At 42.3% G+C, this 20,674-nt stretch overlaps 1 protein-coding gene across 7 annotated transcripts in view; it reads right to left on the bottom strand.

Annotated features, from left to right (window-relative positions):
* The window catches only part of RAPGEF6 (Rap guanine nucleotide exchange factor 6), a 309,945-nt gene that overhangs the window by 140,199 nt on the left and 149,072 nt on the right, over positions 1-20,674 (bottom strand). The window contains exon 1 of one of the 7 annotated variants that reach the window (XM_075601190.1): positions 4,810-5,668. The exons of the other annotated variants lie outside the window; for them this stretch is intronic. Coding sequence (XP_075457305.1) covers positions 4,810-4,863 — 54 coding nt within the window. The 5' untranslated portion in view covers positions 4,864-5,668. Of the gene's footprint in view, positions 1-4,809; positions 5,669-20,674 lie in introns of those variants that run through there. 7 annotated transcript variants of the gene reach the window in all.

A 20,674-nucleotide genomic window follows, 5' to 3' on the forward strand; every position in this document is an offset into this window, starting at 1 on the left:
TTCTTATGGTTGCAATTGGAGTGTGATGGTGGTCAGCGCAAACTCATGGAACTCAAGATGATGATGGGAAATAAAGCAAAATAATTCACAGTATTAGTGCATGAATCAGCGTATATGGGGGGAGAAGGGGTGGGAAAGGGAGGGGTAGTAGTGAATAACACTAGATATACAGCAAATGAAACATAAGTTGTAAGTTTCAACGACTCACACGGGCTTGTGTGAGACTTCACCCTCAACGATGGATGTGGTGGGTAAATAAAAACTCCTGAAGCGGAGAAATGATAGACAAAAACTCACACGGCCATATGTGAGTTTGTTCCCTCAGTGGGTGTTGTCAGCATGCTCAGATGATGTGGATGCGTCTTAGTGTTCAACCCCCAGTGGGTATGGTGTATGAGTGGCTCCTCTCCCAGACGCCCATAGACCAAAGGATGGGCAAAGTCTGAATTAGTAGCTGATAAAGTCTTTATTGGTAACAGTGTAAAACGTATAAAAACAATGAACACACTCACACGAATGACAACTAACGTTGCCCAGCATCAGCCGCGTGGCTATCCAGCAAGACCTCTTCCTCCGTTTGTGTTCTCGCTGACGCGTCCGACAGTGGAACCGGAAGGGAGGATCTGAACCGGATGTCCAGCGGTTGTCTGGGTCCCTCTCTCAATGAGCTCCGGCAGGGAACAACGCGTTTCGCAGTAAGCTTCGTCAGGTTCCAGTGTCGGACGCGTCAGCAAGAACACAAACGGAGGAAGAGGTCTTGCTGGATAGCCACGCGGCTGATGCTGGGCAACGTTAGTTGTCATTCGTGTGAGTGTGTTCATTGTTTTTATACGTTTTACACTGTTACCAATAAAGACTTTATCAGCTACTAATTCAGACTTTGCCCATCCTTTGGTCTATGGGCGTCTGGGAGAGGAGCCACTCATACACCATACCCACTGGGGGTTGAACACTAAGACGCATCCACATCATCTGAGCATGCTGACAACACCCACTGAGGGAACAAACTCACATATGGCCGTGTGAGTTTTTGTCTATCATTTCTCCGCTTCAGGAGTTTTTATTTACCCACCACATCCATCGTTGAGGGTGAAGTCTCACACAAGCCCGTGTGAGTCGTTGAAACTTACAACTTATGTTTCATTTGCTGTATATCTGGTGTTATTCACTACAACCCCTCCCTTTCCCACCCCTTCCCCCTTCTCCCCCCATATACGCTGATTCATGCACTAATACTGTGAATTATTTTGCTTTATTTCCCATCATCATCTTGAGTTCCACGAGTTTGCGCTGACCACCATCACACTCCAATTGAAACCATATAACCTGCCTAATAAAACGTTTGGGGGAAAAAAAGGTGATATCTCCTTGAAAATAATAATTGTCAAAACTCACCCACTTCTGCCCTAGTGACTACTCGAATCGGAATTGGAGAAACCCCACGGAATGGGACATTTGATACCAACTTCCACTGCCGCTCCGCCGAGAAGTTACGTTTTAGGCTATGGGGTTAGTTGTAGCTTTAATGTAGGGGGTTAGTTACAGGGAAGGGGGTTAACTATAGGAGGTTTTAGTGGTTAGATTAGAGTTAACTTTAGGGCTTTTAGCGGTTAGGTTAAGGTTTTTAGAGTAAGGGGTTAAGGTTTTTAGGGTAAGGGGTTAAGGTTTTTAGGTTAGGACGTAGTGTTAGTATTAGGGGTTAACATTGGAGGGTTTTAGGGTAAGGGGTAAGGTTACGGACTTACCTTAGCAGCGAAGCGAATGGCAGTGGAATGACAGTGGAAAGCGGAGGAGCGGCAAAACACCAGCGGTCATTTCGCCGCGGCAAAATGGCCGTGACCGAATATCCAAGACCAAAACCACAACGGATGTATTCCTTATTGTGCATTAAATCCAGGGGTCATACAGCTTGTAACCAGCATTGCTGACCTGTATTTCATTATTAGGGCTACTTGAATTTATATTTTACATAGGCAGCTGTGTAGGACTGTCAATGGAGTTCATGCACCAAGGCAAATTAAATGTACAATAACATTGAGCATGTTCCTCTTAGGCCTGGGACATAGTGCCTTTAAACAGTGCTGAGGCTCAGGGAAAGCGGTGCTTTCCCTGGCCTTACACAGCGCGCCATCAGGGGGCGGGCCGGGGGCGGGTCAGTGATGTCACGGAGCTGGAACCGCTCACGTGACCGGCCCTGCGCTCCGGCAAGCGGGAAAATGTCAAAACGCCGTCAGACACACGCTTCCCCAAGCGTGCTGACGCGTGCGCGAGCCCCTGCTAAAGCCGCTCTCATTGCGGCTGCAGGGGCTCAGTGCCGAGCAGCAGCACGGGTCAGCACGGGTCAGCGCATAAGCGCTGACCATGTCCCAGGCCTTAGCTTCAATGCATCAATCGCTTTCCATCTTTTTTTGCCAGGCATACACCATTGAATGATGTGCAGCATAGTAGAAGGTAAGTTGTAGTTTCATCAGGATCCACAACTTTTCTCCCTTTTTAACAGTCACAAACCACTGATTTAAACCTCTCTGACTAACAGGTCTTACATCAAAGGGAAAACACGACATTACTAATATCTTTTTACATTTTGATGTCTTTTGAAGCAGGAAACACACCGCCCATTTTCAGAGGTCCACACACAGAACCCTATTCATTATAATCCAGACAAGTATGGAAGCTTGCATGTCGACATGAACTCGCAATTGGGTTTCGTCATTCTTAATTGCATTATCAAGTTACGCACAACAATATATGATCTAACTGCATTCAAAACAGAAGCCATCTATTGGGAAAGAAAAAAGAGCAAAGCATCCTTTGTTTCCAGATGCATTACTATTATAAGCGGACATGCATTTGCCATTCAGTAATATCTTCCATCTTGTTCTATGTATATAATGAGTATATAAACCAAAAGTTATAGCCTACGGACAAGGAAAACATGTTTAACCACTATACTACCAGTTTAACGATGATATAAGGTGGTATACACAGGGTCTAATCTTCCTCTATTGTTTTTATATCCCTTAAGTTCCAATTCACTGCATTAAGCAACTTCTACAGACAAGCATGTTAAGGAATCACAGAGCCAACAACCTATTTCGAGTGGAAAATATTATTATTGTGTTACTTCTATAGCACCTATAGTGTACACAGCACTGTACATTGAATTTTACACACCGTCCCTGTCCTGACAAGCGTACAATCTATCTTCCTTTACCTCAAGCATTGAAGCAAAGTAACTTGGTCAAGGTCACAAGGAGCAGACTAATTCAGCACCATCAGTATGAACTTGTTTTTTAGCCCAAGTAATGAAGCTGAAAGCAGATTACGGCATGGATAATAATACACCGAGGTTTTTATTTATTTTAAAATCACTGACTTTGTGGATGTAAATACATTAATATTACAGGAGGGCTCTGTTCACTGCTGCCAACATAAACTTCCCAAATAACCTTTACAAGATGACATGCATTACATAAGTGATGAAGGATGAATAACTTGATTCCAGCCCTAACAGGTACATGCAGAGGAGAGCTCTGACAATGCTCTGTGCTGAGAGTTCTGGAATATAAGTTTGATTTGGTACTGCAAACTTGGACTTACGTGCAGTTACAAAATACATGTGTATTACTTAATAAATGGAAAGTACTAGTATGGCTACAATATTAGAATCCACCAAACAATTATTAACTCCAAGAACCCAAATGAGGGATATGTGGGTGTTGTTGATGTTGAGAAGACAATTACATGGTATAACTGTGACTTCATTGAGTGACATTAAATCTTTTTAGAAACATACAGATAACTATTTGGCCTATCAGGTCTGCCATTTTCACGACCTACAGAATACCTGGTTTCTCCGGCATGTAAACCTGTGACGTAAGACTGTAATGCTGTATCTGTTGATAGATCGCTTGATATGGTTACTATCTTTCAATTAAACACTTTCAGATTTCATGTCAAAGTCTAATATTCACATGTTCAGACCATACAGTAGGCCTAGCCCTATTTGTTATAGAAAACTGTACATTCCCAGCAAATATAAGATATTTCCTCCACCTCTACGTATATTGTTTCTTTCAGAAAGCCCATGCCAAGATCCTCAATTAATTGTACGCTTTATGACTTATACTGATCTGTAAGTGCAAGAAAACAGCTATTCTACTGAAGAATCAACATAATTTGTCTTTGTAGCCAGTTTAGTCCAGACTTTCTTAGAAATAGGGGGCAAAATGATAACCCTGTGTGTATGGTAAAGAAGTTTAATGTGAAATGAAATGCATTTTGCAGATGCAGTGTCTTGATAGAAGCTGCAAGAATAGTAACACCACACCATTAGTCCAATATGTGTGTGTGTGTGTGTGTGTGTGTGTGTGTGTGTGTGTGTGTGTGTGTGTGTGTGTGTGTGTGTGTGTGTGTGTGTGTGTGTGTATATATCAATCATTAGAGGGACAAATAGCTTACCTTCATAATGGTCAAAGTGTGTCACAAACAAGGTTGTTACTTTCATTACATTGGCATATTTATAGGCTATAAATTCTGCGTCACTGGTTACCTTTCTATACACAGTCTTGGCTCTCTTATTTGCCTAACAAGTTATTAAGAGATGCATAATATCTTAGTCAAAGCATGACATGATATAGCTACTACTTAATATATAGTATTTACAGAAACCCCACACTTGTCCCTACCTAATTTAACGCCAGAGAATCCAGTGGCACAGGTGCTTGTGGCACTGAACTACTTAACCCAAGAATGTTCCCCAGCACAGATCACTGACAAATGCATCAAACATAGTACAGTATATCTTACTTTCGAAGCCCATGGCTGCAGACAGTTGGCATAGCATCTCACGAGAAAAGCCATTTCCCTGAGCAGGGAATGCAAAGTTTCCTTTCTTCAAAAAACTGAATGAATCTGCCAGAGCCTGTGCCAATCTGTAACTGCTTCTCACATTGGGAATTTCAGGCACAGCTTCAAGGGCAGTATATTCCCAATACTGCAGCAGTTGACCCTTAAAGTGAATCTGGAATAGCAGGTACTGCAGATAAGAAATGTTGCACAGTGACAGGCAGAAGCTTCCCAATCAACTCCGCATGTACAATGCAAGGAATTCATGAAGACTCAAATTAAAATCAGGGTTATCACCACAGGAGATTTGGGGAAACCTCTAGGACTCCAATATAAAGTGCCCACTCGCCCTCGCGTTAAATTCTCATGTCAAACTTCAACCGGACTCTTGCATTGCTTCTGAATCCCCCGGCTCAATGCTCCACATTTTGGATTTCAAGTTTTCTTCTTTACATGCTTGTTCAGGTGAACTACAAAAATGGACTAAGCAGGATACAGCCCCTTTATATACCTGATCCTCAGTTTCCAGCATGGAGCGGCAGCTTAAAATACTTTTTTTTTATCTCCCCCTTTGCATGCACAGCCTTCAAATTCTGCAGCAACGATTAGCATTCATATACATGCAGTGAAAATGAAAATTCCAGGGAACACAAGCCCAGTTTCTCCAGTTTAAAAAATGCATGCACAATGTACTGAAAAAGACTCTGTTCGTAGCATCAGTGAAACAGAAAGCTGGAGTCCTGAGTCTTACTATCTTTTGCTAGCTAGCTTCTCTCAGCAGCTCCCTTAGGAGAAGCCTGCATCGATTGGATGATCCGCAGCAAGATGAAATATCTAATGGGGAGAGGAGGGTGGGAGGGGGAGAGAGCTAAAAGGATGACATCACCTGTATAGAAGGCCTTTAGAAGCTGCATTAGATCAATTGACCATCTGAAGATTCAGCCAACAGGGCACATTTATTGACCTAATACCACACACACAAAATAGCAGTCTAGCAAAACACTCAAGATTTTAAGCTACAAAATGCAGCATTTTCTCACCAGCATATGCAAAATTGTGGGCTCCACCATTGTAAGTACTGTACACAGAAACATACACGTTTACACTGTACTGGAGGTCTTACAGTTATTTTAACTAGTACTTGATGTTGATTTACATGGCAGACAAACGTACCAGACATTGCTTTTTAGAAACGCCTTCTAATTCAACAGTGAAAAAAAATAAAAAATAAAAAACAATGCAGAGAAAAGCATAGTCAAGTCCAGCAGCTCTGTCAGTGTCTGTGTGTCTGTCTGTCTTCATTTAATTGCTACAGCAGCTTGAACCTTCCTACATCTAAAGCAGAGGCGGCCAACTCCAGTCCTCAAGGGCCACCAACAGGTCAGGTTTTCAGGATATCCCAGCTTCCGCACAGGGACAGTCAAAGACTGAGCCACTTGTGCTGATGCAGGGATATCTTGAAAACCCGATCTGTTGGTGGCCCTTGAAGAGTTGGCCACCTCTGCTCTAAAGGCTACTGTCCATAAACACCACCAGTAAGCAAATAAACAAAATCCTCATCAGGGCATTTAACCCCTCTGTTGCCAGGGGGGCTGCAATACTGTGCAATTAGGTTAACGGACTTATTTTAAGAGCAAGGCAAATTAATCCCCATCAATGCTAAAATACACTTTGCTTGTCCCTGCAACAGCTAGAGGGTTAAAATCCCCACCATATTTAAAACACCTTTTGCAAGTACTAGTGAAATTAGAACTTTCGCAAACTATTTAAAGGGTTCTGAGGGATAATCAGTGTCCAGGAAATATCTAAATATTAACACATGTTTTCTGAATAGCGTGGCTACGGCATGCTTTGCTTTTCTTTGCCGAAAACTAAAAGCACAATAAATTCTGAACTAATTTATGGAACAGAAACAAAAAAAGTGTGTCCAAATATCCTGCAAACGCAATGGGATTCCTGTCCCACTTCAAAGGACAGTGCTATACTTGCCCATCAGAAGAATAGTAGTACTCAACAAGAGGAGCAGTTCTGTGCTAGTTTGGCCAAGGTGTGTGGTTGGGTGTGGGTTATGGGAGTGGCATGGGAGTGGCATGGGAGTGTGTGTGTGTGTGTGTGTGTGTGTGTGTGTGTGTGTGTGTGTGTGTGTGTGTGTGTGTGTGTGTGTGTGTGTGTGTGTGTGTGTGTGTGTGTGTGTGTGTGTGTGTGTGTGTGTGTGTGTGTGCCATTTGACCTGGTTCTATGAGCATAAATACATTTATGATGGTAACCAGCTTTTTATCCAAAATAATAAACCATCATTAAAGCAACAATGCCTCAACTGGATTTCTTTAATATTTTATTTGTGTATGTATTTACTTATGCACTGAACAGCAGGTTGAAAACTTTGGTTTGGACACTAAATGGGCTATTTATAAGTGATTGTCTCATAAAAAAGACACACAGAACTATAAAAAGAATACACAGGAAAATGACAGGTTATTGTGTCTCAGTGCGGCAATGTATACATGTGAGTGAAAGTGGGCTAAGATAGTCCACAAGTCTGGTGCTCGAAAAAACTTATACTGTAGTATTGGGAAAAGTATGCTTAGGATATCCTTACAGTTCATTCAAATGTGAAAGCAGATGTAGTGTCTGATCAAATTCGTGAGATATAGAGTCAATGAAAAACAACCTATTGCCACGGTGAAGGGAAGTAATGGCGGATGCCCGCTGCACGGTGCTATCCACACCACGTTCACAACCCAAACCGGGAGGGGGTCAGCATGTAAATATAAACAATTGGCTTGCAAGAAAGCACTATAAAGTTGTAAAAACTCCCGATCACGGACACAGCAGCTTCAGCACAGCGTGCTCCCAGGCAGGAAGATCAGCAGAGGTAGAATCCAGATAGAAAAGGCCGGTGCACCACCTGAAAAAACAATGCTGGATGTGGTGACCAATCAAGGTAGAGTCTTGCCAGATCCTCTAACGCGTTTCACAAAGTGCCCTGTGCGTGAAACGTGTTAGAGGATATGTCAGGACTCTACCTTGATGTTTTTTAATCAATAAATGCTCTAATTGGTCACCACGTCCAGCGCTGTTTTTTTCGGGCTGTGCACCGGCTTTTCCTGTCTGGATTCTACATCTGCAATGTATACAACCAATGTTTGCTTTGTGGGGTGGAGTTAGATGGCTGTGGCGCACATTATTTAAATATGGCGTATTAAATTGCAGGTATGCACCATTTTTGTGCGCCATAAATACATTACAATTGTCAGTCATGTTTATCTTGGCGTAAGGAGACGCAAACAACGCAATGCATTTCTGTGTATGACATGATGCGCACAATACAAACAATGAGAAACCCTGCACCAACATAATCACATACCAACATATGCCGCTAATATTTGTACATAGCCCCCTAATAATCAAACTGCACAATGTGTTTTCCAGTGAAATCCATGTTATCCCCAATGTTTAATGTAAACACAGAATAACATCTCCTTAACACATTACCACTGTCCTTCAGCAACTGCAGGGATTCAGGGGGTGTAACTTTCATTCACCCCTCTGTCACATGCAAGAATACAATAGGATATACTATTGATGGCCCAATGTGCAGTGTTTATCTGTGTATACGTTACATGATGCTGCTTGTACTGTATGGTCAAACTGAAAGGGGTCCCTAGTATATCCCAATGCAATAAAGGAAATGTATTCCCTGGAATACATAAAACACAAAGTAGAAGGACAATAACTATTTTTAATGCTACACTCTTGCAAAAAACCCTAAACTGAACCTGACAATCAACAATATCGAATATTAAAACTTCATTTTTGTTTATATACCAATAACAATAGAAATAAAGTTAAAACGTCAAAAAAAGGGTTGATCTAGGTGAACGGAATAGGTTACATGATGCTGCTTCTATGTTCAAACTCTAAGGAGGTCCCTAGAGTATCACAATGCAATAAAGTAAATGTATTCCCTGGAATACCCATGCTGATTGACTGCAGTGTGCAATTAAAAACACTTCGATAATAAGAATTCAGTTTGCAGTTGTACTACTATAAGATTGGGCACAAATCTAAGAGGGATGCTACTTTTTGGAAAGAAAGAAAATGCTTTGTGCTAATAAAGATGAGACCATTTATCCTCTCCAGTCCTGGAGGGGCATGTACACATTACAGAGCATGGTCTGCATTGGCTTGTACGGCTCATTCGGAAGCACCCACTGCCGCTATTTAGCTTTCTTCTGCAGCGATGAAGGAAGCCCAGCAAAATATGATGGACAGCCCCTATCGTGTACATGGCCTATGGGTATGATGTAGTGAATTTGCCGAACTACAGTATGTTAAAGCTTTTACCAGCCAAGACTTTGAAGAGACTGCGGCACAGCAACAATATGCTGTTTGAAGCCAAACAGTGTGTGTGTCTATGTACACACATACTATATGTATACGTGCGTAGGCATACAGACAGCTGTGTGTGTGTGTCTATGTACACACATACTATATGTATACGTGCGTAGGCATACAGACATCTGTGTGTGTGTGTCTATGTACACACATACTATATGTATACGTGCGTAGGCATACAGACAGCTGTGTGTGTGTGTCTATGTACACACATACTATATGTATACGTGCGTAGGCATACAGACATCTGTGTGTGTGTGTCTATGTACACACATACTATATGTATACGTGCGTAGGCATACAGACATCTGTGTGTGTGTGTCTATGTACACACATACTATATGTATACGTGCGTAGGCATACAGACATCTGTGTGTGTGTGTCTATGTACACACATACTATATGTATACGTGCGTAGGCATACAGACAGCTGTGTGTGTGTGTCTATGTACACACATACTATATGTATACGTGCGTAGGCATACAGACAGCTGTGTGTGTGTGTGTCTATGTACACACATACTATATGTATACGTGCGTAGGCATACAGACATCTGTGTGTGTGTGTGTCTATGTACACACATACTATATGTATACGTGCGTAGGCATACAGACAGCTGTGTGTGTGTGTCTATGTACACACATACTATATGTATACGTGCGTAGGCATACAGACATCTGTGTGTGTGTGTCTATGTACACACATACTATATGTATACGTGCGTAGGCATACAGACATCTGTGTGTGTGTGTCTATGTACACACATACTATATGTATACGTGCGTAGGCATACAGACAGCTGTGTGTGTGTGTCTATGTACACACATACTATATGTATACGTGCGTAGGCATACAGACAGCTGTGTGTGTGTGTCTATGTACACACATACTATATGTATACGTGCGTAGGCATACAGACAGCTGTGTGTGTGTGTGTCTATGTACAGTATATGTGCGTGGGCAGGCATACAGACAGCTGTGTGTGCGTTTTAGTGACTGGCTATCACCAAACATTTGTAACATTTGGCACTTGGGTTCAACAAGTACTGTTCCTTAAACATTTTCCAGTTGTGTTTACTTTTGTGAGTGCGCATGGAGAAGAAACTCTGAGATGAGCACTTCTTCACAGTATGTGTTATTTGTATTATTTTCTATTTATATGATCGTCGCGTGTATTACTGCTGTGAAGCGCTATGTACATTAATGGTGCTATATAAATAAAGATATACATACATTAACAAACTTCATAGAGGTTACTCATGAAACTATTAAATTGTGATGATGCCGATCAGGGAGCAGTCGCATAGAAACTTCCATTGACTTCAATGTGCCCCGGACAGCACTATGATAGTTTATGGAGGAACCCTCAATATCTCCTAGAATTTTTCGGATACAGTTTTGTTGCCACATTGTTAATTGTTGGTTCTAATTTTGTGGGCTCTATAAAGAGACAATCCAAGACAGACTTTTTTTTTTTTTACACAGGATTGAAGAAGGGGGTCTTCGGAGCTGAACCCCATTCATTTCCGCATCGGGGACACCCTGCGTCCGGAGATTATTACCTCCGTAGTGGGTGCCGCTAGCAACTCCAGGGTTTACTATATGGCTGATTTTCCGGCCGGCCATTATGTCTGCAACTGACCATCTCAGGTCCACCACGCGGCGTAACGTGGGATGTACCCAGGTATTCCTTAAAATAACGGCCGCTGCATCTGTAGTATTGTTTAAGGCTGACAGTAGTCTCTGGTGATCATTTACTGCCTTCTCCACAACATACTCACTTTTAGTGCCCCCCCCCCCAAGATTGATTAAAAGACGTAATATCTCATGATATTATCATGACATACACACACGCATTTTGTTTTACTATCAGAGTCCTTTATAGACTGCAGTAATTTATTTACTACATGTACTTTTTTGCCGTTTCCAATCTCTGAATACACCACGCTACAAACAGCTCAATATGAATGGCTATACACAGTGCTGTACTATTATTTGGCAGCCTAGTCATTTTCACAGAGACAATAGCCCACATCAAACAGGTTGGTGCAAATGTAAATCTGCCTTAACCCATTCAATGCTGTAGAGTGTCTGAATGCGCGGCATCTCAATGCATTGCGTATCAGTGCGCTGCAGGCACATTAAGGCTTAATTAACTAATTCCAACTGTATTTTAGGTTTCATACTTTGATTTTCCACAGGGGAATAGCCAGCGAGAAACCAGCTACACAAAGCATCTCATTTTGCCTGCACCTGCTGACAACACAGAAAAGCTCTCCTCCGATATGCACATTTATCCTTTGTAAGCTATGGCACAGTTCAGAAAACATCAAGTACTTTTGAAGAATCGAGTTGGAATGGTACATTTAGAAAGTACTGTTAACACTGGGTAAATAATGAGAAAGAAATGTGGGGGGGGGGGAGCATTTTCCTACAATAAATGTGAATGACATCATCTTTTTCATGTAGCATCCAATCAGAACGAAGCTCTGGCAAGCACTCGGGAGAATGCTCTCGTAGAGACCCTGCGTGCAAACCTGCCAGCTAAACAGCGCTCAGAGAAAAGGAAATAATGACCTCATTCTATATGGGAGCTGATTGAAAAATCTGTCACCTCACCCAGTTTTTCTAGTCTTTTAATGGTCTGCGTTGAGAGGTAACCAGTTAAAAGCTAACGATATTTTAGGGAAGGAAGAGGAGCAGAAACTGGCTGATCGCCAGCAAGACTGAATGAGGCTGGCATCTCAGATACAGAACAGAAATGTACTAGGGCTGTTTTAGATAGTGGGATATCATTGTCAGCCTTTCACTGCATGGACAAAGTGGTTAGTGCTACCATTGTATAACAAATTAATCTTTCTGCCTCCTGTGCTATAGGAAACCTGCCAAAGTCACAATATGTAACAACGGGTTTGCCAAATTGGAATTGTTTAAGTCCTGTCAGGTAAGAGTGCTCTGTTTAATTCAGCAAGCACTATGCCGAGGACGGTAAAGGAAAGGTTTGTATTGTAGGTGGTGGTGCCATGTTGATTCACAGATCAGACCAGTGACACAGGTTATGTTCGCTTGATATGTTGTGATATACTGTTCAGGACTTACCACTGAATGCTATAGAAAAGCTATCATATACATGATCAAGATGTTGAACATTCAGCTACAACGGCTATTGTTCCTTGTACCAAAAATTCCAAGAGCAAGTGTAGAACGCCTCTGTAACCTGTGGATTCCCACAGCAAAGAGCAAGGAGGTCTTCCAATGAGAAATTCCCATGAGACCATCAGCAGTCATAAAAAAATCTTGAGATCCACTGGATTCAAAAAGGCAGAATAAAGGTTCTAGAGGAGGAAAGCAAGGGGGTAGAAATCAATGGCCATACTACCATATGGGTTCTTCAAGCTATTCATTATAAGAGCAGCTTGCAATGCAGTTAGAGGTCAATGAAGCCCCTGAAGAGGTTAACGAAGTAAGCCCCTTGATTGGCTTTTTTTAAACCCCCTTGTTTAATGAACTGCGTTCATTTCAGGTTCCTAAAATACTAACCAGTCAGATTACCCATCTCAGCCCCTCCAGGGGAAAACAGTGATTTAAATCTCCCGCATAACACGGGCCAATATGAGACTGCAATGTTGTTTGGTGCTGCTTCCTCGCGGACGGCCATTTAAACCCCTGTAGAAACCAGGAAGTGATACCGATAACTTCATTGATATTGGGAACTGGGGGTTCCCTAATTAAATAAATTAGCACTGTTCAGCTCTGCATGGCCCGCAGTAAATCCAAAGCTACAGTGATAAGGACCAAGTACTAAAGCAGTTGCAGAAAAGTTACAATGGCATCGACTTCTCAATATACCCAAAATATAATTGGCATTAATGTTTAAAACCACTAAGGGATTTCACAATGATATGAGTGTGAAACGAGAAAAACCATAGACAATTCATACACTGGGGAATGTATGTACCAAAATGTAACCCCTTAAACATTACCATGGTTATTTAATTTCAGGACAAATTACTGCATCGTTAAACAATAACTACCTCCCTGCTCTCTGTACTTTCATATATTAATGCAGCGGACAATACGTAACTTTCGATTTAAGTCCCACTAAATCTAATAAATTATATACAAACACTTGGGTTTTAATAACAGGATCAAGCAACTAGCACAAGCTTCAAGGAGAAGAAAACACACTTCTAAATAAAGGACAGTGTCACAGAAAAAATGATATTAAAATGCGCTGGGCTATTTATGGAGCCAACAGTGGCTGGGAAAAGTAGTGGGTGCTTCTTCAGGACGATACATCGCTCTACGCAGCAATCCTGGACTACTATAATTAAAGTTATAATATTTTTGGCGAGAGAAAATTCATATAATTTATTACAATTGCAACATGATACAAAACAATACATTATTTTACATTTTCTGCAACATGACCATGGAGATTTCCTAGGTCCATTTTAGAAAGAGGAACAAAAACTGCTATTTACTCGACATCTTTTTTTCATCCCGTTATTTCTTCCAACACCACTTGTCAAGATCAAACCTGTATCTCCATGGGGCAGATATGGCCATTATCAGAGACAGAAAAGGGAATACGAGATCAACGTTTAAAAATAGATCTAATCGAGCCAGGCTCCAAGTTCCAGCTGACAAGCCCAAAATGGAGACACTGAACTAGGCATCAGTGGGTCTGCTGGCGCTCCACTTCCTAACCCAAGATTTCGCTGTACACAGTGTAAAGCGGTTATGATTCAGGGACATTTGTTTTGGGAAGACAAAGTGCTCGACACTTAGGGCTCCAAAGTCGTCAATTGCACCATTAATCGGCTAGAAACTCCGCTTCAGCTCAATGGATATTTTGGGCTGATAACGTGATCAATGGCTCTGGAGCATATTGAATTCCTCCATTATTCTGCTTACTTGTATGACTGTAGGAGCAGTAGTACTGCACTTCAGCACTGAACGACTACAGAAAAACCCAATGAAAGAACATAGTTTACCTTCTGTATTAAAAGCCATTGTGACCTGAAGTCTCCGTGGAGCTGGAATTTTTTTTAAAGAAAAATTATTTAATGTCTGCTTAAGATGAAACGGCTGGGGAAGCATAGGTACTAAATCAAACCCAGTTACTCTCAATTTTAGTTTCACTGGTGCCAGTGGTGAGATAAAGAAGTGTTCGGACGTTAAGCCTTTAGCTACAGGAATTCAATAAAGGTAAAACGGTTTGTGAGGGAAGTAAAGTCCGTAAACAGTGGCAGCTCTGATGGGTATACATCAAATTGTACTAACCAATGTCTGAGGCAAGAGAAAATAAATGTGCTTCCTTCTAGGACCTGTATGTATTCTGCTAACACTTCAGTAATAGGCTAGGGAAAATAAACAAGGATGCTCTGAATTTGGCGTGTGAAGGCTGATCTGGAAATTGGTACTCTCCCTGACAAACTGCTACATTTGGTAAATACAGTATGGTTTGTGGTGTTACTATGGCATAATATATATATATATATATATATATATATATTTTTTTTTTTTTTTTTTTAAAGTCAACCAAAAATGTTTTCATGTATACAGGCCTACCTGGTTTAACTATTCAAATAGTATATTCCCATTAGGCTATTGCCCAAAGCTGTGGTTTCGCTCATGTCCTATATGGTACAAAGTCATGCAGCGTTTTCACCAAATAAACTAGCAATATCTGATATTGTACTTTGTTCTTTTTGCTATATTTCAGAACCCTACAAATATAGCAGGACTTGCTGTCCTCGTCGCTGCGGATGAACAAGCAAAGGTCTGCGGGCGACAGGGTCTGCCAGGATTGAGCTGCGGGGATCCTGGCGTCTGAATGTAACCCTGCAGCAGTAATGCATCAAGGCTGCTGTGGCTGCGTGTGACAGCAGCAATGAGAACACAAAGCTTTGCTATATCAGCAATTATAGAATCTCAAAGAAGTTACACAATATCTACCTAAGGTATAAGAAGAAGTGACTGTCGTCACATGCCAGATTTTCAAGCACAAAGGATAGGTGCAGTAGATCTGGTTTCATGGAGACAAAAAGGTCTGAAAGGGTTAAAAAGATCTAAAATGTATGAACACTGTTGGCCTACTGATCACTTCTGGAAGCTTTTTATTCCTTCCTATTTGTAAAGTGAACTACTATAATAAACTGATTGCACTGTGAGCTGAAATATAAGTGTAAGAACATATTGAAATTATATAATGATAAAGTCACCAGAATTGACTATAAATAGCCTTAATGAAATCTTTACATGTATTAGCAGCAGGGTTTGAAAAATACCACTAAGATTCATCAGTAAATGAAGAAAGTCGCTCGTTCAGCCAAGCTCTGCGAAACAGTATGAATGATCACACACAGATTCCACCTTCATGTCATTAAAAGACTTCGGGAGCTTCCAAAGTTACACCTACAGTGGCAGACACAAGGCATTGTGGGTGAGAGTTTGGACGTTCCCGTTGTGATTGAGAGCTGTGCCGTCCGCGCTCCCTGCACACTAAGTGCAGTTTGGCACCTTACCAAGTGCTTGGTTCCCCGAAAGAATCAGGAACCGATAATAACGCCTGGGATTAGTCAAACCGAACAGAAAATGTAATAAAAGAAAGAAACATTTTGCTACACTGAATTTCCACTCGTCCTGGACAAGGAGATAATGTTTTTGAGCCATGATTATCAGTATACGATCATGGGCAAGTTGCCATCAATCAATGACTGAATTTACCCCCTAAAAGTTATTTATGTCTCCAGAAGCTGTTATATAGGAAGGGGGATTGTACCCCAAAGGTGACAGTCGAAATGCCAGTGAAGCGCAATTGTAAAGTTGTTTGCAAATATATTCCTCAGAAATGGCAAACTGAAAGGTGACTGAAGAAAAAGGAGCCTGGTAAAAATAGAGCACTGCCCTTAAAGCTGCAGTTCAAAAAAAAAGTCATTCAATATGTGCATCAATACAATGTACACACGGACAAGTGATTAGCTAAGTTGTCGATCAAATTGGCGAAGATTCAACTCGGGGTTCACTAAATGCATCCTCCTGCTGCACTGACAGCCAAAGCTCTGTGAGGAAGATCATGTGACCAGGCAGGCACTAGATTCAATTGGTTCACTGCTAGAGAGAGGGCAGGGCTCAAAAAGGTGATGCTGTTTCAGAAGGGGAAGGGGATGTGACTTTGTAAATGGTTGCTATAGGAAGAACAATGCTTGTCACATTAGATGACATTAAAAAGGCAATTTTTTTTTTAAATGTTACAAGTATTTTCTCATAGTACAAAACTGATTTTTTTTTTTTTTTTTAAACAAACACACTTAGGATATTGCTTGAACTGCAGCTTTAAAATGGGAGAAACCCCATAAGTCCTGGCGATCGCTTCTTGGGTCTATAACATAAGTCACTAACTCCCTGTTGCTAAATCACCAAAAATCTGATTGTAATCAAACACTCTTATAAATGTTCTAATGTGCAAAATAAGTACACTGGTAACACTATAAAAGAATATATTGTCACACATACAAAAATATAACTATATGAAAGTTCTTTGTCATTCACGATTCATACAAAGTGTAAACAGCTAAAGGTTTTCGTTTCCCACTCTAATCACAATATATTCCCGTTCAACGCCCCCCAGGAGAGTTTGCCGTTAAGAGTGTTAAATGCAGTGCTGAAGTCTCAGGAAATCATTTTCACTCCACCCAAATCCTGATATACAATGTATATATACACGTGTATGTATGTGTGTGTATATGTATTAGCTGCAAAATTGCAGCCGCCCCTTCATTACTGCAGGGCACCAATTTACACTGCACTTTTACAAACATACGGTGTTGAAATCGCTTTCATAAAGGATATGAAAATATGATCCATCCTCAGGGAAAAACGAAGGAGGAGAAAGAGACTGGTATCACAGCTAGGGTGATGTAAGCTTCTATATTTAGAAGCAGGAACACGGAAAAAACAGCCTATTTTCTCAAGAGCTTCGACTTTACCTAGAACCTTCTTCTGAGATGTACTGTAACGGTAAATCGGAAAAGGTCACGCAGCAAGTGACATTTACAGAAGAGTATTATTTGAAAGATTTTAAATGCCATAAAAATAACAAAAGTAAACACATTGTCTCTGCAACTGCATGTTTGTCTATGCAACTGCATGTTTGTCTATATAGAGAGGAGGGGTGCATATGTGCATATACAGTATGCGCTCGCGCACACACGCAGTCACACACACACACACAGTCACATACACACACACACTTATTTCAAGCTATATGCAGAGCCGTGTCCCCCCTCCCTCCTTTGTGCTCGCAATAAAATGACAGAATATGACGATACTGTTCTGGAAAGCTGATGAAAGATGCCTGCACACTGAAACATGCAAAGCCGATTCATTAGATAGAGATATATAGATATATATAGCAAATGGAAATATTACTGTATACTCATTTGCCTGGGATTCTGGGAAATGACATGCAAATGAGCACACAGTGCCACCTTATGCTTTCAAAACCATATAACATGGTGCCCTATAAGCTCATGCTTGCTGCATTTCAAAGCTTTTGAGCACAGCCTGTGTTAAGATGCATAGCCAGTAAACCCACAGACAGCCATTGGGACCATGTAATATGGGTTTGAAGCAAAAGGTGGCACTGTGTGCTCATTTGCATGTCATTTCCCAGAATCCCTTGCTGCAGTGAAAGCACTGTGTGCTGGGTGATAATGGTGAAAGGCAGGGTGCAGACCTGTCTACGGCTGTGCTTATAGTGCCGGAGACAGTGACAGCGCGTCGCGGCGAAACAAATGCATCACCGCTGTCGCATGCGCTTTAAGTAAGCGAGACACGACAGAGCAACGGTTTGGTCACGATCGCTGGAAGTCATCTCTATTGGATTTTCGCGTCGCCGGCACTATAAGCGTAGCCTAAGACATGCAAATGAGCATACAGTAATATTTCCAATTTGCTATATGCTTTACTGTGGAGGGTTTTTTGTCACTTTTTTTACCCTTCATAACTTAACTAAATGTAGATACATGTGTGTTCTGATTTTTTAGTACTCAATTTGCAGACAAATTTTGGTGTGTGGATCGAATTTAGTCTACCCCCCCCCCCCCCAGAAAACGTGCGGAAGTAATAATCCCCGAAGAACAGGGCATTACTGGCCAATAATGCCCAGTTCTTCGGGGATTATTACTATTATAGGCTACATGTAGATTTTTTTCATAAATAATAGACACTTTTGTATAGTTAAATAGATTTTTTTATTAAAATAAAATTATAAATACATAAAACCACCTCTATATATGCTTACACTGCAGCTATCTATATCCACACCACAGCTACACTATATCCACAGCCGCCCCCTCTGTGTACACACACACACACAAACACACACAGCAGCTCAACACACACAAACTGCTGCTACACACATACACACAACAGCACACCACACACAACACAGCACCTCTACACACACAAGCACACCACACACACACACACACACACACACACACTGGGGCTCTAGACACACAACACAGCACCTCTACACACACAAGCACACCACACACACACACACACTGGAGCTCTAGACACAACACAGCACCTCCTCTACACTCACAACACAGCACCTCTACACACACAAGCACACCACACACACAGCACAGCAGCTCTACACACACAACACAGCAGCTCTACGCACACATGCTACACCCATAAACACTGCTGCTGACACTGACACACACATACACTGGAGCTCTATACACACACATCCGCTCTACACACACACAAACTACTGCTACACATACAACAGCACAACACACACACACAAACTGCAGCCACAATAAAAAATGCAGCCACTTGCTAAACTTTGCACTCTCCCCCCCCCCCCATCTCTACACACAACGCAGCACAACACAGCACCTCTACACACCCCCCCCCACACATGCACACAACACTGCACCTCTATACACAACACAGCACCTCTACACACACAACCCCCCCCCCCACACACACACACACAACACTGCACCTCTATACACAACACAGCACCTCTACACACACAACACAGCACCTCTACACACACACACAACACTGCACATCTACACACACACACACACACCACTGCACCTCTATACACAGTACCTCTACACACAACACAGCACCTCTACACACACAAACTGCTGCTACACACACATGCTACACACACATGCTACACTCTTAAACACTGCTGCTGACACTGACACACACACACTGGAGCTCTATACACACAGCACCTCTACACAGATATACAACACAACAGCGCGCACACACACACACACACACACACACAAACACACACAAACTGCAGCCACAAAGAAACTGCAGACAGCCACTTACTTCTCTGCAGACACCCCCACCCCCAAATCAACTGAATCTGCTCAGAAAATCTGTCAGCTCGGGAGGGGGAGGAGTCAACCCGTGGCTGATACGTCCTGACCAATCCCCTACCCTGTCTCAGAGCTTTTACTTCCAGCAAACCAATCCCCTGTCCTGTCTTAGCTGTTCTGAAAGCTGATTGGCTGGAAATAAACATATTGAAAACTGCACTGTGCAAGCTGCTAAAATTCCAGGCATTAATGATTGGATAAAGGCCGGAATTTTAACAAGAAAGCAGGGTTTTCAATAATGCCCTGAATTTTACTGCTTTAGCCTATAATTCATGTTAATGGCTGAGGGGAGCTCACAAGTATCCTTGAACCTTCCGAGTCATGTTCACAAAAGCTGCACTTCACTAGGGTGACCATTTGTCCTGATTTTGACGGGACAGTCCCGGTTTTTGCTGGGCTATCCCGGTTGCCCGTCCATCCCGGGAATGTCCCGGTTTTTCTCCCTGGTGCGCGGGGGAGTCGGCGACGATGTGCGGGGGGGATGCGCGGGGGGAGCGAGCGGCGGCGCCGAGGAGGAGGATGCGGCAGCCAGATAGTATTTTTTTCTATGTTAGAATGTTGGTGGGGGGGGGGGGTGGGCTTAGAGAGTAGAAGCAGGGATTGGTTGGAGGTCAGAGTATGTCGGGTCGGGGCTTAGTACCGGGGCCGGATGGAGTGAGCTGCTTCTCAGTGTGTGTGTGTGTGTGTGTGTGTGTGTGTGTGTGTGTGTGTGTGTGTGTGTGTGTGTGTGTGTGTGTGTGTGTGTGTGTGTGTGTCCTAGAAGGAGAGGAGGGAGAGATATGAGGATCTGAGGGGAAGGCATGGGGAGGGAGAGATATGAGGATCTGAAGGGAAGGCATGGGGAGGGGGAGATATGATGAGCTGAGGGGAAGGTATGGGGAGGGGGAGATATGAGGAGCTGAGGGTAAGGCATGGGGAGGGGGAGACATGAGGAGCTGAGGGGAAGGTATGTGGAGGGGGAGGTATGAGGAGCTGAGGGGAAGGTATGGGGAGAGGGAGATAT

This window comes from Ascaphus truei, chromosome 5, assembly GCF_040206685.1.
Source record: "Ascaphus truei isolate aAscTru1 chromosome 5, aAscTru1.hap1, whole genome shotgun sequence".
NCBI lineage: Eukaryota > Metazoa > Chordata > Amphibia > Anura > Ascaphidae > Ascaphus > Ascaphus truei.